The sequence below is a fragment of the Indicator indicator genome, chromosome 8, assembly GCF_027791375.1.
Source record: "Indicator indicator isolate 239-I01 chromosome 8, UM_Iind_1.1, whole genome shotgun sequence".
NCBI lineage: Eukaryota > Metazoa > Chordata > Aves > Piciformes > Indicatoridae > Indicator > Indicator indicator.
Window position 1 is genome coordinate 17,505,344 of NC_072017.1, and position 20,734 is coordinate 17,526,077.

Below are 20,734 nucleotides of genomic sequence, written 5' to 3' on the forward strand. Positions count from 1 at the left end.
ATTGCTCTGCATATTCACAGTAAATCTGACTTGCAGAGGCTTTACTCTGCATGTTCCCAGTGACTGGGCAGCACATGGGCAGTAAGTCCATTAGACAATCCCCAGAAGTGTAAGCCTTACTGTTTAGGCATGTGGTGACTTTGTCACATGTGCACAATAAATATGATGCTCTCTAAAAGTGTTGGCCTGACTATGAGGACTCATGCAGTCTTGTGGTTACCATCAGGGTGTATACAACCTGCTTGTAGAGTATCCTGGGCAGGGCATCTGACCCGCTACAGCTTCCAAACAGCTTGAAATCCTAACAAACACATTAACTTCTCAACAGCTGTGCAAACAATGTTTCTGGGCTGAAAAAGATAATGTGGTAAAGAAATTCAGCTCTTTTGTAGCTTTCACTATACAAAGCTTGAGTTTACAAAGTTGTCCCTGAAGTTCACAGTCTTCTCTTGTGTGTTGACACCTGCACCTCATATCTCACCCTGGGATAAGTGACCTTCTACCTCCACCTGCCTGGTTCAAACCTTACCTCAGGTGGTGAAGGAGCCTATTTCTTTCCCACCCTGGGTGACATTTCTGAAAAGATATGTGATTTTATAAAGTCAGTGGAAGGATTGAAAATCATTACATTCAAAACCATATCTACAGCACTCATTCAGACCTCTGAATATTTATAAAGTAAGAGTGATTTACAAGCTGATAAATACTGGCTTGAGGATATAGTCATCTCTATTTTGGCTTGCCTAAAATGACAGAGAACTCCTGGAGTGTCCCAAGCTACCAATTTTTTTGTCCCATTTAGGATGCAACAAGTGACATGATTTTCTAGTCAAGCCTAAAAACACAGGTAGAGTATGGGGATGTTCTCAGGAATGCTCTGCTTTAAAGCCTGCTCTCTTCACAAGGCCATGCAATCCTCAGCACCACAATCAGTAGCAGGCAGTATAGAGCAATGGAGTAGTAAGTGACCTGGTGTCTTTCCCATCCTGTCTCCTGTGTGCATTGGATTTGTTTGCTAGGAGAATTTGTTATGCTGGTTTTGTTTCTAAATGCACACATACTAGGAAGGCAGATCTGAAGAAGAACAGGAAGGAAGATTCATATGTTGAACCTGGTGAATCTGCCTTTCTTATGGCTCTTAGGAACTGTGAGATGTCACCCCACCCTCCTTAATAGGCCCCAGGAAAGCTGTCTCTTCCACAGACTAACTTTCTAATGGTGACAGAAATTAGCATCCCAAGTGAGGGACTGAATCTGCCATGCTGACTATCTGTTCTACAGATGTTTTTGTCTGCAGTGTTCAGAGGCTGTTGCACATGCAGGTGAGACCTTTTGCCACTCCACAAGAAGCCAAAAAAAGGCTGTGCAGGGTAGGTACAGCTGCTTGGTGGGGAGATCTGCTATGGCACTCTGCTGCCAGTCCAAAGCTCCTCACACATTCATATCTCTCTGTTTAGCTGTGTGGTATTGCTTTATTTCATATGGGAGGTAGGAAAAATGTGTGTAATTAAGTGGAACCACTCTCCACTAAGATGAGGCATCCACAAGAAATATTGGATGCCATTATATACTGTTACAGCTACACTAAAGTGTCAAGGAAAAAACAGCACCATTAATAGCACATCCCATATTTTACGTCAGGTTTTTTTGTATTATTTTATTTCAGTTCTTGATAAAAATCTCCCAGAAATTTGTAGTCCCTATTTTTATCACAATGCTATGAATTTTATGTTACAAGTGTGTTTTTGAACTGTACCCTCATACTGGGAATGTCCCGCAGAAAGAGCTGTTCATGCCTTACCTTCAATCACTTCCCCTACTCCTTCCAGTTTTTACACTATGTCTTCCTTTCATGTTCCAGATCTTAACTTTTTCTTTTTGTCCTTATCCTATAGTGCTTTTACCTCTAATTTCAGCAGTCTTCTCTTCTTTTTCTTCTGTTATTCTTATTCCCCATTCATTTTTTGACTTAGTTTCTTTCTTCGGCTCCTTCTTCAAAACCTGTAATCTCACTCCCACTCAATAAATCTATTTTTTCTGCTCTTTTTAGGTTATTCTTTCATTACAAATTTCATTTTTACCAAACCCCTTAATTCCGCTATTCTACATCTTCAGTTTGTATTACTTTAAATTCTAAATCATCATACTCTGTCCAGTTCCAAATGTAAACTTCTTCTCTGTTTTGATATCTGTGCATGTGACTGTCTCACTCACAACCTGTCCTGCTTCTCCATGCCCTCAGTTCTTAAAGTAAAGGAAGTAGCATACCATGATAAATCTCCATACAAAACTTCAAAGTTGCTACCCAGTCCTCTGCAGTTCTCTTCTTAACCCACTCCATGAGGAAAAATGTATCTGTTTCCTACATCTTCTCACCAGCTGGTGGACAAGAACTGTTTTTGCTCAAGAAGGCTAAGATGAAGGCAATCTTGGTTTTTGGAACTTGTCAGGAGTCCCACCTATTCTCTATCTGCAATAAAAGTCTTTTGATTATTGCAGGTATTCTCCATTAGAAATTTCTTTACCCTGGAATAATCATGCTGTTGAAACATCAACTACAGTTATGGAACAGGGAAATATTGGTATTGTTCTGACCAGATGATATAAGCTTGGAAAGCCACAACTTTGGAGAACAAATGTGCTTGCAAAGCATTATCTATGAACATATACCAAGTCTGCAGCTTTTCAGCTGCATATATTTCTGTTGAGGTTAAGAAAACCACCTGCTCATCCCCTTTGTTTTGAAGTCTGTCACCCCAAGAAATCGTGTAGTGTTAATTCTTATACTTCAGTCTATCTGCAACAATGTGGTATGGATCTATGGAAATGTTGCAAGAACCCAATCAGCTAACCCCATGCTGAAAGATTCTTACTTTACCAAAAAAAAAAAAAAATCATCAGATCAAATTTGTGTTTGTATACAGATTTGTATTTAATGGTCTTTCACAAAACCCTTAAGAATATTTTACCATGTCTTGTAGGTCAAATTTTCTATCTACCTATATCACTTTCAATCACAAACCTTTCCCTTTCTGTACTGCTTCTTCTGAGATGAAATAATCACTTTGGACTGAAATATATCTCCTTTAAAACTAGCAATAAAGACATAAATGACTCATCTTTCCTAGACTTCATGCAATCTTACAATTCTTAGAAGTGAAAGGAAGCCCTGGCTCCTTGCACAGCTATCAGCTGATCTTTTTCTGTAAGATAACACCCAGACAGACTGTAATCTCTATACCTCACTCAAATCAAAGCCTTATCAACTATTCAAATTCACAGCTTTTTTTGCAAAGAATTATGATAATTTTGTGCCTTCAACCTTCTTGTTAGAAACAAGCTTTGAAAAACTGGAAGATGCACCTGTTTACAGAGGGATGTGAATGTGGTGTTTATTTATACTGCCTACGAATATGAAGATTAATATTGTAAGCCTGCAAGATTGTACTTTTCTTCCTCTGTTGTATAGAAGGTTAAAATGTAATTGGGCGATGATTTCGTAGTGACCATAAGGACGACCCACAGTACATTTTGTATCTGCCGTTGCATGTTATGAATAATTGTAGAGGTTTCTTCCAGTATGGGTTTTAAGTAAATGATAGACTATCACATAGGTAGTTGCCTCTTTTCAGGCAAAAAAAAAAAAAAAAAAAATCCAAACAAGTGGGTTTGGGTTACAAATAAGAGTTATCCACTTTTAAATATCTATCATCTCTTTTTTTACCACGCAAAGCAGACAGGCTGTGCATAAGGAACAAGACTGTGAAATCTGGAGAAGAATGAGTAAAGGCTAGTGCTTGCTTGGAATGCATACCTGAATCACCCATTGTTTGCTAGCTAGATTCCTAAGTCCAGGTCCACCAGCAGAGGAAGACTGGACCCAATGTCACAGTCTTCATTTCCTGTTGAAGAAGCCTGTATATTTGCTGTTGCAGTGAATCCACCTAACAGACTTGACATGAGTTAGTAGGGACTTGGACAGGCCACACAGAAATTAAAGGCTCCATTCTTTATTCATCATCTTATAAACTATTAACTCCCACTTAAAATGCTCCATTAGATTCTCAATGTAAGGTCTTCAGCTTCCTTTTGGTCTTTTTTCCTCACTTTATCCCATTGTTTGCACAGGGTGCCATTTTAAACACATCATATTTTAAAGTGAAAGGTCTCTTACACACAGAATTTAAATTGAATGGACTGCGTGAAAATGTCTTACAGAATGCATGTGTTGCATTATACAAAGGAGTGCAGTTTCTGTCTGAGTTCAAGCTATTAATAATGATTTGTATTGAGACTTAGCAACAGGAAAAAATATTTAGGAAAAGATTTCTTAATTCTTATAAGATTGATTCTTTGGTAGGCAACTTTCTTAGTTTATGAAGTAATTTAAAAAGTGCTGTGTTGTAAATTATTAAGTACAGTACATAGCACTCAAGCTAAGGGCAGTTTTGTTATTATGACTGCCTGAGATCTGATAAACTATTATATCTGCCTTTATAAACACTTTATTAAATCTCGCACTATCACAAACCCAAGAATGTTGTATAAAAGCAACTTGAGCAATTCAACATCCACTTTTTGTCATAAAAAAGGAGAAATATTCTCTTGATTAGTTTCTATGAAGCATAATATCTGTAAAATAAACAAGATAATCCTTGTGTAAATAGCACAGGGTGCATGGAGCGCAGAAATGGCTAGAGGCACAAAGAACATTCTTGGCACTAAAACCTGAGAGCAAATTTCTACATCATTTAATCTATTTTAATCATAATTTTAATTACAATATTTTTAAGTCTACACTGAAGGAAAAAAAAAAAAAAAAGCTTTTCTATTATTTTATTTATTCTTCCCTGCACTGCAGTGAATCTTTGTGTTCCTGTTCCCTCTCAGACCTATCTCTAGATTTCAATGGTGGAGTTCTGCCTGGCAAGTATCATTCTGTTCTTCATGTAGCAAAGACAAGAAAAGTGGTTCACATGTTCCCAGAGTAAGTGTCTAACCTACAGCCCACTGGGAACACTCCTTACCCCATGCAAGAGAAGCAACCAGTGTTTCATAACCATAACCAGAAAAAGTACAGATGTGTTCCATAATCAGCTGTTTCCCTTCTATAAGCTTTTTCCTCAAGTCAGATGTAATGAATGGATTTCACTTTCTTTTTTTCATTTTAATCCCCAGTTTTGGAGGCACAAATAGTTTACATTTATATAGTGACAGACATCTGAAGGACTCTGTGCAAATGTTATTTAGTGAAACTCCATGTGGCCAGCTGGAATGAAGACACCTGCCTCCACCAAGACCATGATCCATGAGAATCCTAAGAAATCAGAATTAGACATTTTTCTAGAACTGGACAGTTCTCAGATATTACTAATCCTGCCAGATCACCATGTTTCTTTTGAACTAGAGCACTGGTTAATGTGATTTAAGATGTAAATGCTGAAAGAAAATTACTAAATCCTGGGGGGTTTTAATTCCTGTTTATATGTCTACACAAATGTGCCTATATGTTCATCAATTTACATGTTTTAATCAAATTATGAGGGGTATAAACAATATTAAAATTTAATGTCTTGGGTTTGTCTTATTTATAACTTCATAGCATCCACCCTGCAAATAGCAGATTTCCTGTTGACAGCGACTGTGGGAAGTTGTCATGACAATCAGCATTTCAAATGGGCTGGAGGTCTCCCAGACCACTGCAGGAGAACCTGACTTCAAACTCTTTTACCTACAATCCAAAGGAAATACCAATTCTTCTCAAAACAAAAAAGTATTCAAACATCTTATACTCTTTTCTAAAATATAGATAAACATCAGGATCGGTTTTTTTTTTTTTTTTTCATTTACTTTAACTAATGTTATATTTAATCTAAGTTTCCAGTTGCACATAATTTCTGCAACAACCAGATTTATCCAGTGGCAGATTTAAAAGGATGCAGAGTAAGAAAAGGACTTTAACTTCCATTATTTTCTTCTGTAGCACTGCACAGGGTAGCACTGTACACACTCCTGTGCTTTCTTAGTCATGCACCACCTCCATGTATTTCGGGGAAACTTCCTCCCATGGATTATCTTCCCTTTTTCTTTATTCACGCCAGCAGGATTGATACCTCCCATTTGCAACTTTTTGGTTTTTCCTTTTTTCTACTTAGAGTCAGCCTGACAGGCAAAATCAACACAATGTCCCATGGACATATCATAGTATTTAATGCAACTTCTACTCTGATATTGACTTTACTCATGTCATTAGCACGGCAACCAACCTGTTTTGTGGTTGCCAATACACAGTTACTTGTTCTCAAACAGGCACACACAGCTTAGCTGTAAGAGAAGCTAACAAAAGTATTGATGTTTTTCCCAATGACTTTTAAGGGGCACACAAAAGGGAGGTTTCTCTCCCCGGGTTTTGCAGAGGAGTTTCCAGCCTCTGGTGCCTCTAATCAGGATTAGATGATGCTATCTGAAACACAGGCAGCTGGAGCTCCATTCACTGCTTTCCCCAGTTGTAAAACTGTGTCAGTGAGCTGATAACAGGCAAATATTTAAAAGCCTATCACAGAAACAAATTCATCTCTTTGGGAGCTGTCTTGGCAAGAAGAGAGTGAACCCTTGCCTAGTATGCAGAGCCTGATGGTTAGAAAGCAGCACACAAAAGGAATCCCATTACCTACAGAGGTACTAGAAAAGTATTCCCATCTGAATGCCTTTATCCAGTTCGAATTGTTCGTTGAAAAACAACAACATTAAAGGCAGCATTGTTCCATTTGCTACTGTGTCAAACAATGCAATGACTGTTTAGAATCACATTTTGTTTCCCGAGTAGCTGAATTTACTGTCAGAGTAGAGAAGCATTTATATCCAAAAAATCAGCATTCCTTAAAGCAGATGTTTTTAATTTTAATAACATCAGCCTATAGAAATGTAGATCTGAAATATTCTGATTGCTTTGTGCATGCTGCTATTTGGAAGTAACACTCCATCTTGATGGGTTTGCAGAGAAATTCAGGAGCCACCAGGAGAAGTAAGCTGCTGCTAACAGTGCCACCAAGAACAATGCTGCATTTTTTGTTTTACTTGAAAAGCACTTAAAAATGCCGTCCTGTGCAGAAGGTCATTTTCTAAAATGTAGATATTCTGCAATATAGACACTTAGACCCATGCTTGGAAAATTACACATGTAAAATTGTTTGTGGTGTGTGCCTTTATTTTCCACACATGCAGCCCAGATGTGTGCATGCACATATCATATGAAATGGGCACGTACTGTTTTTACAAGCTAGAACATATCTTTATGAATAGTACACTAATGGAGTCAGGGGAAGCCCTTCGTGATCTCCAGGGAATGTGTGGCAGAGCCCCTGGCCTCCAGGTAAGTGAAGATGTGTGTATATGCAGAAATCATTTTTCCCACTACTATGTCTGTACTGCAAACTGCAGTCTAGTGTAAAGGTTCTTGAAGTGGAGGCAAAATAGTGCTTGCAGTGCCTTAGTGCTATAGAAGAAAGCTCAGTCCAAGCTGATTTGCTTAGTAAGAAACAAAATAAAATTAACCTACACTGTGATCTGCCTTCCTATGCAAGACTGGTAATGGTATATGAGCTAGTTTGAGTATCTAGGTGTTGTTTCCATGAACAGTAGGCACATGCAAAACTTGATTTCATACAAGTAAATGCCAGTCTGACAAGCAGTTGGCTTAAGTAGCACAACTCGCATTGATAATGTCTATGATCTTCCATTTCCCATGCATATATTTTTTAGGTGTTGTTCCACACATGATTAGGATTGACATCTGACTAATCATTCTACAATTAACAAAATCAGGGCTTTGGGTTCATTTAGCTGTTCTATTTAAAAAAAAAAATGTCTTTCACTTAGCAATGTATGAGAACATTTTTAACAGAAAATACTTATTTTTGAAAGAATATGTTTAACTGCAAGTGCTACCTCTTCTTTCTGCTTTCCTAGCTGCTAGACTTTGCAGTGACCAGTCACGTAGAGAGCCATGCTGTCTGCATGTGTGTGCTGAGATGGGAAAAGCACAGTGCTGTGAGATTGTATGTGAAGCAATACTTTCAAACTGCACTTCCAAATCACTGCAACCCAGCAGCAAACCACTGGACCTACAAGCTATTCCCTGCTCTTTAAGTGACCTAAACCCAGATTTGGGTACTTGTGATAAGAAATATCAGGACTCGATAAGAAAGAACCAAAACAAGTGTGAAGACAGATAATAAAACGTGCCTAGCACCTAGATGAAAACATGCTTGCATTAGGTAAAATGGTTTGAGGATGTATGAATGCTGTTTTAGAGTGGAAGATGACTCTGAAAAAAATATTTTTCCATGAGGCAGATTTTTAAAGGTACCAACATGTAGAGACCTCTGCATTTTGGTTTCCAAAAGTATCCAGGGTTTAAATTCTCAAAGAGATTTATATGCTGAACTGCACTTATTTTGAGGAGCGTTAGATCCTTTTCCACTTTGAAATCCTCCCACTGAAGTACCTATCATTATTTTAGAACGCAAATCTCTTTAAAAACTGTTCCTGTGAAACCACAGACATAATTTACCTCCACAGATGGATTAAAAATCTCAAATATTAACAGTTTTTTAGTAACTAGGTGGGGAAAATAGCCTAATGTGCTCATTATGGATGATGGAGTGTTACATCTGATTTTTTGCATATCAGTAAACCATGAAAGGGTAGTACCAGTGGCACCATTAAATAATGGAAGCATATTGCCGCAGTGGTCAGATACACAGGTCTTGTGCCAGCGCTGCTCCCAGAGAAGTCACAGCAAGTTTTGTCATTGAACTGCCAGGGGACAGAGTTGGGTTTCCCCAGTCAGAAGGGGCTGGAAGAGAGGATAAAGGGTATTCTTTTCTGTGTAGGTATCTTTAGATGTACCTGAAAAACAGCTGAGTCGTAAAATCGTTGAATCCTTGTGTTTTGCTGCTAGAGAGAATCCATAAAAAGAGATTTATTGTCATATTTCCCTTTTGTGTTGTACTGTTACCCTTCATCATAAAATATTCTCGTTGGTTTATAGCAAAGCTTAGTTCATAAACGCCAAAGTTTCCCTGTTACACCCTGACTTTCAGGCGTAATTGAATTAGCTCCTATTTCTGCTGATACTAGCAAGAGGGTTCCTGCCCCGAGCCGCTGTAACGGAGCTTATCGAGACCTGATGTATGCGGAGGGGTCGTTATGCAGGGACCGGGAGGGACCCGCACCAGCCTGCGCGGCTGTAGGAACCCGTCCAAGCAGCTTTAACTTTTATTCTTCCTGCCGAGGATTTAAAGCGGCTTTGTACAACAGTCAAACAAGAATAAGCAGCTGTGGAAAACATAACAAATCGTAGGAGCGGTTTAGCAGAGAGAGGGGGAGCAAAGAGAACGAACCGCTTCAGGAGCCCTGCTCGGGGACGGGCGGGACGCCCGCTTGATCCCTGGCCCCGGCTTAAAAAGCAAGGATCGGGGAGGCCTGGGGAAACCTCTGGTGCGGGAAAGCTCCTTGCTTCAAAGCGGCGTTGCAAAAGCCTCAAGCAGCATTTGGACAGGAAGATTCTCTTTCTGATTTTTTTCTCTTTTCCCGAAGACCGCTTGCTAAGTGGCTCTTACGGGCAGTCCTGATCGCCGCCAGCAGTCCCGGGAAAGGTGTTGGAGGGGCTGTGCGGAGAGAGGCAGGAGTGGGGTGAGTCCCCTCGCCCCAGAGGGCAGGTAGCCACCAGCCAGGCTGTAATTACAAAGCAAAATAAGGGTGAAATATTGGATCGGCCTCGCCCGTGACAAGATGTGCGCTTTTTGCCGCCGATTTGTTTGTGGAGCTCTATTTAAAGGCGCTTGATTGAGGAAATGTTGAAAATAGCAGTTAAGGTTTCCCTAATGAGACCTCTAGAGGAAAGGGGTGGCATTCAGGGGGCTCCAGGAGGAGGAGGGGCAGCGCTTAACCCCTTCCAGCCGCCCGCGGTCCGGCCGGGCTCCTCCTGGGCGCGGCACAGCCCGTGGGGCGCCGCTGGGGCAGCCCGCCCCCGGGAGGTGCGGTGGGCAGTAGAGGCCAGCCCGCCTCTTCCCATCAGCCTTCAGCATTTCGAGACCCGGCCAGCGGGACTGTTGGCGATGGGCCCCGTCAAGGGCAGTGCCGGGGCACGTCTGAGCATCCCCTGCCTCGGCAGGGCGTCGGGGCTCTGCCTCTCCGCGATTTACTGGGTTGGATCGCCGGGTGCCTCCTGGGTAATGTTTCACCCCAACAGGAGGAGAAACAATACATACATATATGCATAAACGAATAAATAAAATGTGGTGGAGGCTGGAAATCCCATGAATGTAGTGAACAAGTAACAAGAGATGTCACATCCCAATGCCCTGTGGCACTCTTCCATCTACCCACTGTTCCGTTTTCTCTGGCTGAGTGAGCCTGCCCCGCATTCATTATTAGCAAGCTCTCATAGGCTTAGGCGCTCAATTAGCGCCTGTCTGATCCCTGTCTGACATATAAATGAGATTTTTGGTAAAACGCGTGTTGATAATATTTTGAAAGGTGATAATGCCCGTAGGGGAGCGTGGATTGCAGTCCTCTTTCTGGTTTCTTCATCGAAACACTAACTCTTGAAGGACATCGAAGTCTCTCTGCCCTCAGATTTTAGATCAACTTTAATTCTGAAAAACAGGGCTTGTATTCCCAGTGAACTGTCTGCAGCCTGCGGGGCCCTGGGATCTTACCCAGGGCATCACTGCTCGCTCCTTTCCCTGGACACTGCACCAGCTTCTGCCACATCATCCACAGCATTTCTCTTGAACGTGTGCATGTATGCATACATATATATAGCTGGACGGAGGTCAAAAATTGTCTCTTCCTAGAGGGAATTAAAAAATTAAAAGAGGCAAACAAAGTGTTAACTTAGTAAGTTGTGTTCTGAGCAGTGATGTAAAATATTTATTTTTGTTGTCTTATTTACACCCCATATTCTGGCCACGGCTTCATACTCTGCAGGTCCGAGGAGGTACACGACACCCCGTTCTCCATTTTCTGTCTCCTTCGGTTGCTTTCCTGAAGAGTAAAAACAATTTGTTAAATATTATTTTTTCCCATCTAAAGAGAAGTGAATACATTTTATGTGTATCTATAGATAGGTTGTGTCATCTGTAAAAACCTATTTCGGTATGACCATTCATTTCTAGTAAAGTCTCCTGCTTTCTGTTTATATGATGCTCTTTCTGCTTGTAATTATTTTTATTTTAATTTTATGTCATTTTTAACAGAAGCCAGACCATATTTCCCTCTGTGTTTTGTACACAGTGCTCTCTTTCTCGATAAGATGTTCTTTTCTATCTTTCCATTTTTCTTTTAAAAATGTTTATGGTTCCCCACGAGGAATCCTCCAATATTTTTCTCTTATATTTTAAGGACTTGTTCCTGTCTTGCTTTATTTGTTTGTGTGAAATTTAGTTTGAAAGGAGATCAGAGAGAGCGGGAGGGATTTGTAATAAGAGAATGACCAAGTGACCTAAAGGCTGATTATATGTCATTAACTGGAGACTTGGTGTATCCAAATTACGAAAAAGACCTCACTCAGCCAGATCAATTACACCGAGATACGCGTATAGAAATTGCAGTACAGGCTGATGCTTCTAACAAGCGTGGAGCCGATGTTTGTCGGAATCAGTTGCTGAGCTTTAAGGCGAGCCCCTGGTATTCAGCAGGTCCCGAGAAAACCGGGAGCAGGGAGCGGTGCGGCAGGTACACCGCACGGGGGGAACCGGCAGGATGACACCGACATTTGGAGGCATGCAGTTAGGGCGAAATAACAGTTAATTGTCACTGCTCCAGAGGGATCTTTCCTTTTTTTTTTTTTTTTTTTTTTTTTAAGTCAGGCGAGTTTGTCTTTGATCTGTGAACGTTGCTTAAGACTCAGCCTTGTTAAACGGAGACTTCTCATGAATAATGTCAGTAGAAGTGTTGATTTTTGTTAGCCTAAACCCAAACCGATGCCAGCCTAAATCCTGCTTCCTTCGACGTCTGAATTTCACATGCTGGAGGACAAAGTATTTATTAATCCAGGCAATTACGTTCACGACCTACTTCATCAGCGCCGAGCTCTGGAGCTGTAAAAGATGCTCTTTCTCATGAATGCATTACATGGAAAAAATGCGTGTGTGTCTGTATACACACATGTGTGTGTTTATACACGTGTATGTGTAGGATATGTAAAAGACAAACCCAATAAATATTGTCACGTTGTGCACTCACTGCAGAATTTTATGAAGACTTTATTATTATTATTCTGACAAGAAAGGGGTCTTGCTTGGAGTTCGTTGCGTTTTTCTTTTCTTTCTGTGGTTCTTGTCTAGGGTCTAAACACAACTCTGGATCCTCAGTCACAAATATAAGCAATCCTCGAATAATTGCTTACACATGCAGTGGTTAAAAGCATAGGGTCCTACGCTTACCACCAATCATTGCGTGTCACCAAACGGTCAGTGTCTTGGTTTTTTTTCTCCTATTGGGCTTTTGGGTTTTTGGGGTTTGTTGGGTTTGTTGGTTTGTTGGGGTTTATGGGGGAGAGCGGGGGGTTGTGTACATAACGGCTGCGACATTATCGTGCCCAAGTATGTGGGTGTTCATTACCGATAATAGTAACGTAAAACAGGGTTCCTTTACCTCCAATGGCAGCAATTAATTCGGGCCTGCAGGGCCCGATTCTGCCCTCTGCCCTGGACGTTGAAACCCAGGTTGTGTGAGCGTAACGGAGGGTGTAAATAGGCCCATTACACACAAGTCCTTTCCATTAACCCGCACTGACAGGTTGACCTTCAAATGATATTTCTCCAGTCCCTCTTTACAAAAATCCGTTCTCTTGCGGCTTTATGTTCTTTCGTGAATTCCTAAGCGATGTCCCAGGGACAGGATGTGTTGCATTCGTGGGACACAGGCTGCTTCGGCGTCGCCAGACCCATCGAGAACGGTACCTCTGTCTGATACGTTTGGTCCCGGGTCAGTGACATCATGCACTCTATAAATTCAAACGTGTCTCGACTTTTCAAGCCGTGCACCGGGCGGTGGAGCGACGTGGTAGGCGGTGAGGCGGGAGGAGGAAGAAGCAGCACCCTGCAGCCCCCGACCCCCGGGATTTAGGGGCTGCCGGGAAAAAAAGCTGCCAAAAGGACTGCTCTGCCAGAGCTGATCCTCGGAGGCAAGAGATGCTCTTTTTTTGTTGTTGTTGCTGGCTTTAATGAAAACTACAAAGCAGAAGGGAGAACCCAGGCGCTGCCGCACGAAGCCGGGACGCTCGCGGCTGGGCTCCGGTACCGTGCAGCGTGACGCGAGGACTTCCCTTCCTCCGCTGTCCTGGGCGCCTTCGTGACGCCCCAGATTGCCCCGCCGCTATCGGAAGCTCGTAGAGAAGAAGGTGCAGAAAAGCAGCAAACGAATGAGCGGCTCGCTGCTCAGGCACTGGCAGGGCTTTTTTACGCCTCTGGCCTGCTCATTAAACGGCCCGGGCCAGTGTGCCTGCAGCTTTCCCAGCCAGTAAGTCCGAGAATCCCCAGCAGATGTGGGTTTTCGACCACCCAGCGTCGGCACCTCTTCCTCGTTTCCACACGGTTTCGACTGATTCGGAGAAATTAGCTTAATTTGCAGTTTGGCTTCATTAGTACAAGGCCGGGCTGGAGAAGGGGGTGGGAGCACAGCTCTATTGTTTCGTTATGCCCAAAGCCCACCCTACCCTTGGTCGAGAGGAGAGAAGTGACCTGGCGATAAGCGACCAGGCGGCGGCTGAGCGGCGGGGCAGGGCAGCGGGTGGCCCTGCGGAGCGGGTGTCCTGCTAGCCACCCCCCGCTGCCGCCCCGCTCCGCGAACCCTTGCCTCCTGCTCCCCGGGCACCGCGGGGCATCCGCCGGCCGTCAGGGCAGCCCGTTCCTCCGAAGAGCGTTGTCCTGCCGGAGAGCGACAAAGCTCCATTCTACACACCCTCGACAAAACAAAAGCGGGGGGGGGGGGGAGGGGGAAGGCAAGTTGAGAGGGAAGGAAAAGGAAAACCAGCCTCAGCATAGTCGCCACCAAAATTTCTTAATCACAGTGAGCTGAGAAAGTCCTGTCTGGCAGCAGAACCCAGATAAATCGCCACCCAACATGCAACCATTTTGGCAAGGAAATTAAGTGACATAAGGCTAAAGCGGTTTTTTTGGTTGTTTTTTTTTTCTTTGGTTTTGTTTTAGGAAACTGTGCATGAAAAAAATCTAATAAATCAATATATGGGATATCGACAAAACGCTGGTGCTTTTTAGTGGACTCTAAGCTTTCTTGGGAAAGATACTTCGGGCTGTAGCCGTTTCCAACGAGTTGATCAGAGAAATCCATAACCCCGACCGGGCAGGCTGGGTAGTTAAAAGCTGAGGGAAGACAAAATAGCTGTATTTGTTCTAAAATTTGCTTTACAAAACGCATAAACAACTGCTGGAGAATGAGAGGAAAAATATATATAAGATCCTGCTGGGTACTTTGTCCAGAGACTCTCTTTCTCCAAAGCTAATTAAGCAATAATGATGCTAAGCTTTGTAGACTGGTGTTCTGATCGATATCTCCTCTATCTTTTATTACTTTTTCTCTGCCTCATGTTTTCCGTTTCCTTCATCATTGGAGATGTTATCAGAGTGACCGTAGTGCCTTGCCACAGAGACTGTCACAGTTACAGTCCAGCCTGCAATATATTGAAAAGCTCCTACACAAATAAAGAGAGAGCAAAGAAACACAACCCTGTTTGCAAGCCAATATACCTTTCTGGCATTGACAGTGCCCGCTTCTTCTTCGCATCGAGGAGAATCTCGCACCAAAATAAAGCTGGAGAACCGCTGCAGACACTACGTGGGTTTCCAAGCTGCGTCATGCAGAAGATGTGTCCCGAACGGCAGGGCTAAGCTGGCCGGCAGCACAAGGGCTCTGCCCACACCGTGTGCCCACGGCCTGACTTAAATTTAAAAATCTGCACTGAAGACAAGAGATTTCCTTAGGATAATACAATATATACGTGTGTGCGTGTGCATATATAGATACAGATATCCATCAGTCATTTTAGTTACAAGCATGTGTGATCATGTATAAGATATATGTGTATATACATCAGTTCTACATCTGGACTGGCTTTTCACTTTCATACTCAGTTTACACTCAGACGCACACGCATATGTGTATATACTTATATAAATGTACCGTCTGCCTTTCTGCTCTCCACGCACATCCCCTCGTCGGGTTCAGCGTTGCACTCCCCGCCCTGCCCACATGCGAGGCCGGCGCCCAGCTCCGTCTGAGGAATTTCCCTGCCGGAGCCAGCTCCCGGGTTCTGCAACGGGCTGCTCCTTGGAGGGCGGCTTCGTCAATGGAGACTACCACCTCCCCGCAGAGCTGTCCCCTCCGAGATCCCGCAGACCCACCTGTAGAGCCACAGGGCCCCAGCCCAGCCCGTGCCCTGGCGGCACCTCCGAGGACGAGCCCACAGGTATCCCTTGTCTGTGCCAGGACCGCTGGGGCTCAGCTCGTCCTCTCTCTTCGAGATTTGTGTTGATTCCCCACAGAGAAGCTTTTTCACTCTCTTCCCCCACCCCACCCCCCCCCCCAACGCTTCCTCCCAAGACATCCCCACCAACTCAGCAGCGGGGCAGCAGAACGCCCTGAGCTGCTGCAGAAGTTAGGCTTGCAGTTATTGCTGCTTCCTTTCGCAGACTCCTCCATCTCTATCTTTCTCTTTCTTTAATTTATGACCTCTCAGCTCCCGTTGACACAGTTTTCCACACTGCCTATATTGTAAGATTGCATCGTAATATACACCGAATCAGCCTAGCCGTCAGCCAACACACATAGGGGTGGGTACTTGATATTTCACAGCTATTTAGTAATACTCGGCTCCATTTGAAGATGACAACAGTTCGCCTCGCCTCCAAGTTATCTATGAATTACAACTTGCGATCCTTTTTACTTTTGTAATATTTTCAAGTTTACCAAAGCAAAACACCTAAACAGCTACGGGAGATTTCCTCCTGGCCTGGCTGTTAAACAAACATTTAACTATTCCCTTTCGATAACTAAACCTGCTTTCCGCAGATGCTGGCCTTTTTTATTGCAGAATCAGGAATGCAGCGAAATATTTATATATTTGTTAGTAAAGCTAGAAAATAAGCTCTGAACATGCTGTAAAAAATATTCGGTTACTTACCTATCAAAGCAGTTAAACAAACATGAAACTGATTTCAGGAGCATAAGCCATTCGGGTGAATACTGACCGAGGTGCGTAGGTGCAGGCAGCAAGCTGGAAAAGAGTCAGTTAGAGTTGGGTTTATTGTTAGTGTCTCAAAGCAATTCTTTCTTGAAGAAAACCCCGTCTCTGGCCAAACCCCGAGCTCGCCGCTCCCTCGGTAAGCCAGCAGCCGCGAAGTCGGAGCCAGCTTCAGCTAATTTGGATCGCAAAGCCGGGTCACAGACACGGCAGAGTAACTTCGTTTTCCTCCTCACTGGAACCAGTGATCTCTTTGTGTATATTAACCAGCAGTAAAAGCATAAACCGGAGCGCTGCTGGGGCATGTCTGTAGCACTGGGCAACCGATATAGTGCCCTCTGAAGCGGGTTTTATTTGTTCCTCTACCAGACCGGCACAAAGTAGTTTGTAAAAGCAACCTTGGAGAGTATCAAGCTCCCACATAGATTTTTTTTTTCTCAACACATTACTTGGATCCATACTGTACCTGGTTCGAGATTATCCGATATTTAAGTTTTAATAACTTGGTTTGGGGGTTAGTTGTTAGATTTTGGGGGTTTGTGGGTTTGGGGGTTTTTTATGTAATGCAGATTTTACAGTAAGGCATCTGCTAAACACTTGCATTAACCTCTGCCTTCATGATAATTTTTCCCCCCTTGTTTTAATTACATTATGGATGCGGAGGGGCAGCCAATCCTAAAAGAGGAGCTCGGCAATTAGCAGAGCGAAGATCAAAAAGTTTTATTGCAGAGGGCGGCGGGCTCCGCCTCCGCCGCCAGCTATTGGCGGCCGCCGCTTCTGACGACATATATTAACCCGAGCGGCCCTAAACATGTAGCTGTACATGGAGATCGTGCCGGGGAGCCCTGCCAGAGCTCCGCACCCAGCCCAGCCGCCTCCGCGGCTGAGCCGAGCCGAGCGGCACGGATGCCCCGGAGGAGCTCAGGGGCGCTGACCCCCGCGGCGCGGCGGGCAGGGATGCTTGAGCCCGCCCGGCACTGAAGGCCCCTGCCACCGCCGCGCAGGGCAGAGGGGAGAGCCGCCTGCCCGTCCGCGTCAAGCCGGGGGCGCATGGAGGGGGGCCGCTTGTAAGTACCACCCGCCCGGGCCGCAGCGGACTTGGCGAGAGCAGAGGGAAGCAAGAGGCGAGGAAGATCCCGGGCTGGGAAGCCAAGCCGGTTTGTTTTGGTCGACTTCGCCATAGCGGTTTTTGGTGTTTGGTTTTGGTTTTTTTTTTTTTTTCCCTGTGCGCGCTTCCTCGAAGACCCGGCCCCGGGCGAGGAGGAGGAGGAGGTGGAGGCACAACGCATGAGCGGCGGCGGCGGCGGCGCCTGGGGAGGGGGGATCACTCGGGCACGCGCGGGGACTCTGCTGCAGCACCCTATGGAGAGGCAGCGGGCAGTGGGGCAGTGCTGAGGGGTAGAGCGGTGGGGAGCATCTCCCGCCGGTGCGGCGGGGGGTGGAGGGCGGGCGGGGAGGGAAACCTTTGTTTTGGGGCCTGGGGGGGCGGGGTGGGGTGCGCTAGGGAGCGGGGATGAGTCTAGTGGGCGGCTTCCCCCACCACCCGGTGGTGCACCATGAGGGCTACCCTTTCGCCGCCGCCGCCGCTGCTGCTGCCGCCGCCGCCGCCACCCGTTGCGGCCACGAGGAGAACCCCTACTTCCACGGCTGGCTCATCAGCAGCCACCCGGAGATGTCCCCCCCCGACTACAGCATGGCTCTGTCCTACAGCCCCGAGTACGCCAACGGGGCGCCGGGTATGGACCACTCCCATTACGGGGGGGTGCCGCCTGGGAACGGCCCGCCCGGGCTCGGGGGGCCCCGGCCGGTGAAGCGCAGGGGCACGGCGAACCGCAAGGAGCGGCGCAGGACTCAGAGCATCAACAGCGCGTTCGCGGAGCTGCGGGAGTGCATCCCTAACGTGCCCGCCGACACCAAGCTCTCCAAGATCAAAACCCTCCGCCTGGCCACCAGCTACATCGCCTACCTCATGGACCTGCTGGCGAAGGATGACCAGAACGGGGAGGCGGAGGCCTTCAAGGCAGAGATCAAGAAGACAGACGTGAAGGAGGAGAAGAGGAAGAAAGAACTGGTCAGTGCTCCGGGACACGACGGGGCGGGACGGGGATGGCGGCAGAGAGGAGGCTGCGCTGCCGATCGACGGGGCCCCAACCCCGTTACTCGGCTCTCGGTTGGGTCGGGTAGCCGTGTGATGTCCACGGGGGATACTGGGGTCCTGCCCCTCCCTAGGTGTACCGCTGGGCCAAGAGAGTGACCAGACACGGCTGCAGGCGGCCCTCGGGGCTCTTGGCTCTCGCAGAGAGCGGCAAGGCTGCTGCGAGCAGCTGCAGGAGAAACGCCGCGACAGTAGGGCCCCTCGTGGGGGGAAGTCCGTTCACGGGTTTGGGCTCCTAACCCGTGATCCCGCCAGAGACAAGCCTCTGCTCTCTTTAAATAAAAGGCTAGAAGCGTGATTACCTGTTAAGACTAGCCCGGCTTTAAACCCTCAGCGAATAACAGGTTCGCAGCGCGGGGCTTTCCTGCCCCAGCACTCTGCCCTTGAACTTTTCAGACTTTGAATAGGCAGAGCAAACCCGAGACACACTCGAGTGATATTCCCCCAGATTTCGGTGGCTGCATGCCCGATATTTTGCCGAAATACGTGCCTGCGCACGTCTCCTTCCCGCAGCCGGGGAGTGATGGACTTTTCCGCAGTTCCCACCTCCCCGTAGATGGCTAGCGGCGCTCAGCCTCCAGCTTGCTCCCGGTACTAATGAACCCCGGCGTCCGGCCGTAGAAAGGCAGCGGTCGTTCGCAGAGAGGGCCTCGGCCTCCGCCGGAGACCGCGGGCGACAGCTCAGAGCGCAGAGGTGCTCCCGTGTGCGGCGGGAGACCTCAGAGGCCGCTCCGCTTTGTCCCCTGCAGCCTGAAGGCCTCAGCGGGAGCTTGCGTCTCCTCGTAGTTTTCCCTCTCGGGGCAGGGCAGAGGCGACCCAACAAGAGGAAGAATATCTCTAACCTTTTTTCTGTTCTCCCCCTTTTGTTTTTTTTCTCTCCCCTCGCATCCTGTCTCTTCAGAACGAAATCTTGAAAAGCACAGTTAGCAGCAACGATAAGAAAACTAAAGGAAGAACTGGCTGGCCGCAGCATGTCTGGGCTTTGGAGCTCAAGCAATGAGAACGGCAGGACTGGAGAAGCCGTCTTCTTAGTCTCGGTAGTGAGCTCTCCTCTGAGGACTCTTTGTATTTGGAATCGTCCAGTTTATTTATGTGCAATTTCTCCCCCAACCCCCCAAAATGTGGATATTTGAAGGAGAGGGAAAAAGCATTCCATATATGAAGAGGAAACTCCAACTTGGTAAGGGGTAATGTCTCTAATAGTTTCATGAATGTTATTTGCTCTGTATAAAACACACAGGAAAAAACAGAACCATAGAAAATGGGGGAAAAATAATCCCTCCCTGGCGTTAGTGTGTATGTGAAGTGTATCTTAAATATTTGGCCTTTTGGATATAAATATTCATGGGATTATAAAATTATATTTCAACAGAAGCAGTTGCACCAATGTTTCGATTGACTCGGTATTTAGTGTCGTAATTTTGTTGTGGTCGTTCGGTATCTGAAGAAGTTTTCAACAGTTATTGGTTATGTGCACTTCGGTAAGGAAAAATGTGGAATCTAATTAATATTGAAGGTGTAAACATTGTAAGTACTCAATAAACCACTGTGTGTGTTTTTTACAAAAAGAAAAAAAAGGAAAAAAAAAGAAAAAAAAAACAAAAAAGAAAAACCAAATCTTTTTATGTTTTATACCTCAAAATGTTTTGAATAACAGCGTTGTTTATGGCTTTTTTTCATAATATTTAAAATATTCAGAAGTAAACTAAATTATAAAGATGGCTCCTAAGTTTATTTTTAAACAAGTGACTAAGTGAAAGGAGGGGTAGAGGGAGGGATCTCGCCAGCACCGTGTTTGAGCAGAAACCGTCAGTTCAGCTGAATAGGAATTCCTTGTGGTATTCTCCATGCAGGAGAGTTTCTGCTAACGGGAAGTGGACAAGGGTGCAAACCCCGAGAGGGTCAGCAGTGGCAGCGATGCACAGTTTTTCTGCCTCTAGGTCCCGGGCTGCGGCGGTGCCAGGCGCTGGCGGAAGCCGAGCCCGAAGCGGGGCCAGGCGGCGGGGGCCGCGTTCCCGGAGGGGTGCCGGGGCCAGGCGAGGGAGGCCGCAGGGCTCTGCTCGGAGTGATTATGTTGCAGGTAATTTTACGTCAAGGAAGAAAGAGCGAACAAGGCAAGGGATTTGCGGGGGGTGTGTGGGGATATGTAAGATTTACAATGAGCTACAGTGAACTTAATATTAACTTTGTAGTTCCCAAAACTCTCCTGGGTTTCACACTTTCAGTCTGCCACAGAGAGCGTTATATTTGTAAGCTTTTCTTTTTTTCTCTGAGTGCACACTGCATCAGCATGTGTTCTGACTCTTTTT

General features: G+C 45.5%; 1 protein-coding gene across 1 annotated transcript; it reads left to right on the top strand.

Moving 5' to 3' along the window:
• Positions 1-17,783: 17,783 nt before the first annotated feature.
• On the top strand, positions 17,784-19,425 carry HAND2 (heart and neural crest derivatives expressed 2). Its single transcript, XM_054383197.1, has 2 exons — positions 17,784-18,341; positions 19,327-19,425. The coding sequence occupies exons 1-2, from the start codon at positions 17,784-17,786 to the stop codon at positions 19,423-19,425; spliced, it is 657 nt and encodes a 218-aa protein (XP_054239172.1).
• Positions 19,426-20,734: the final 1,309 nt, after the last annotated feature.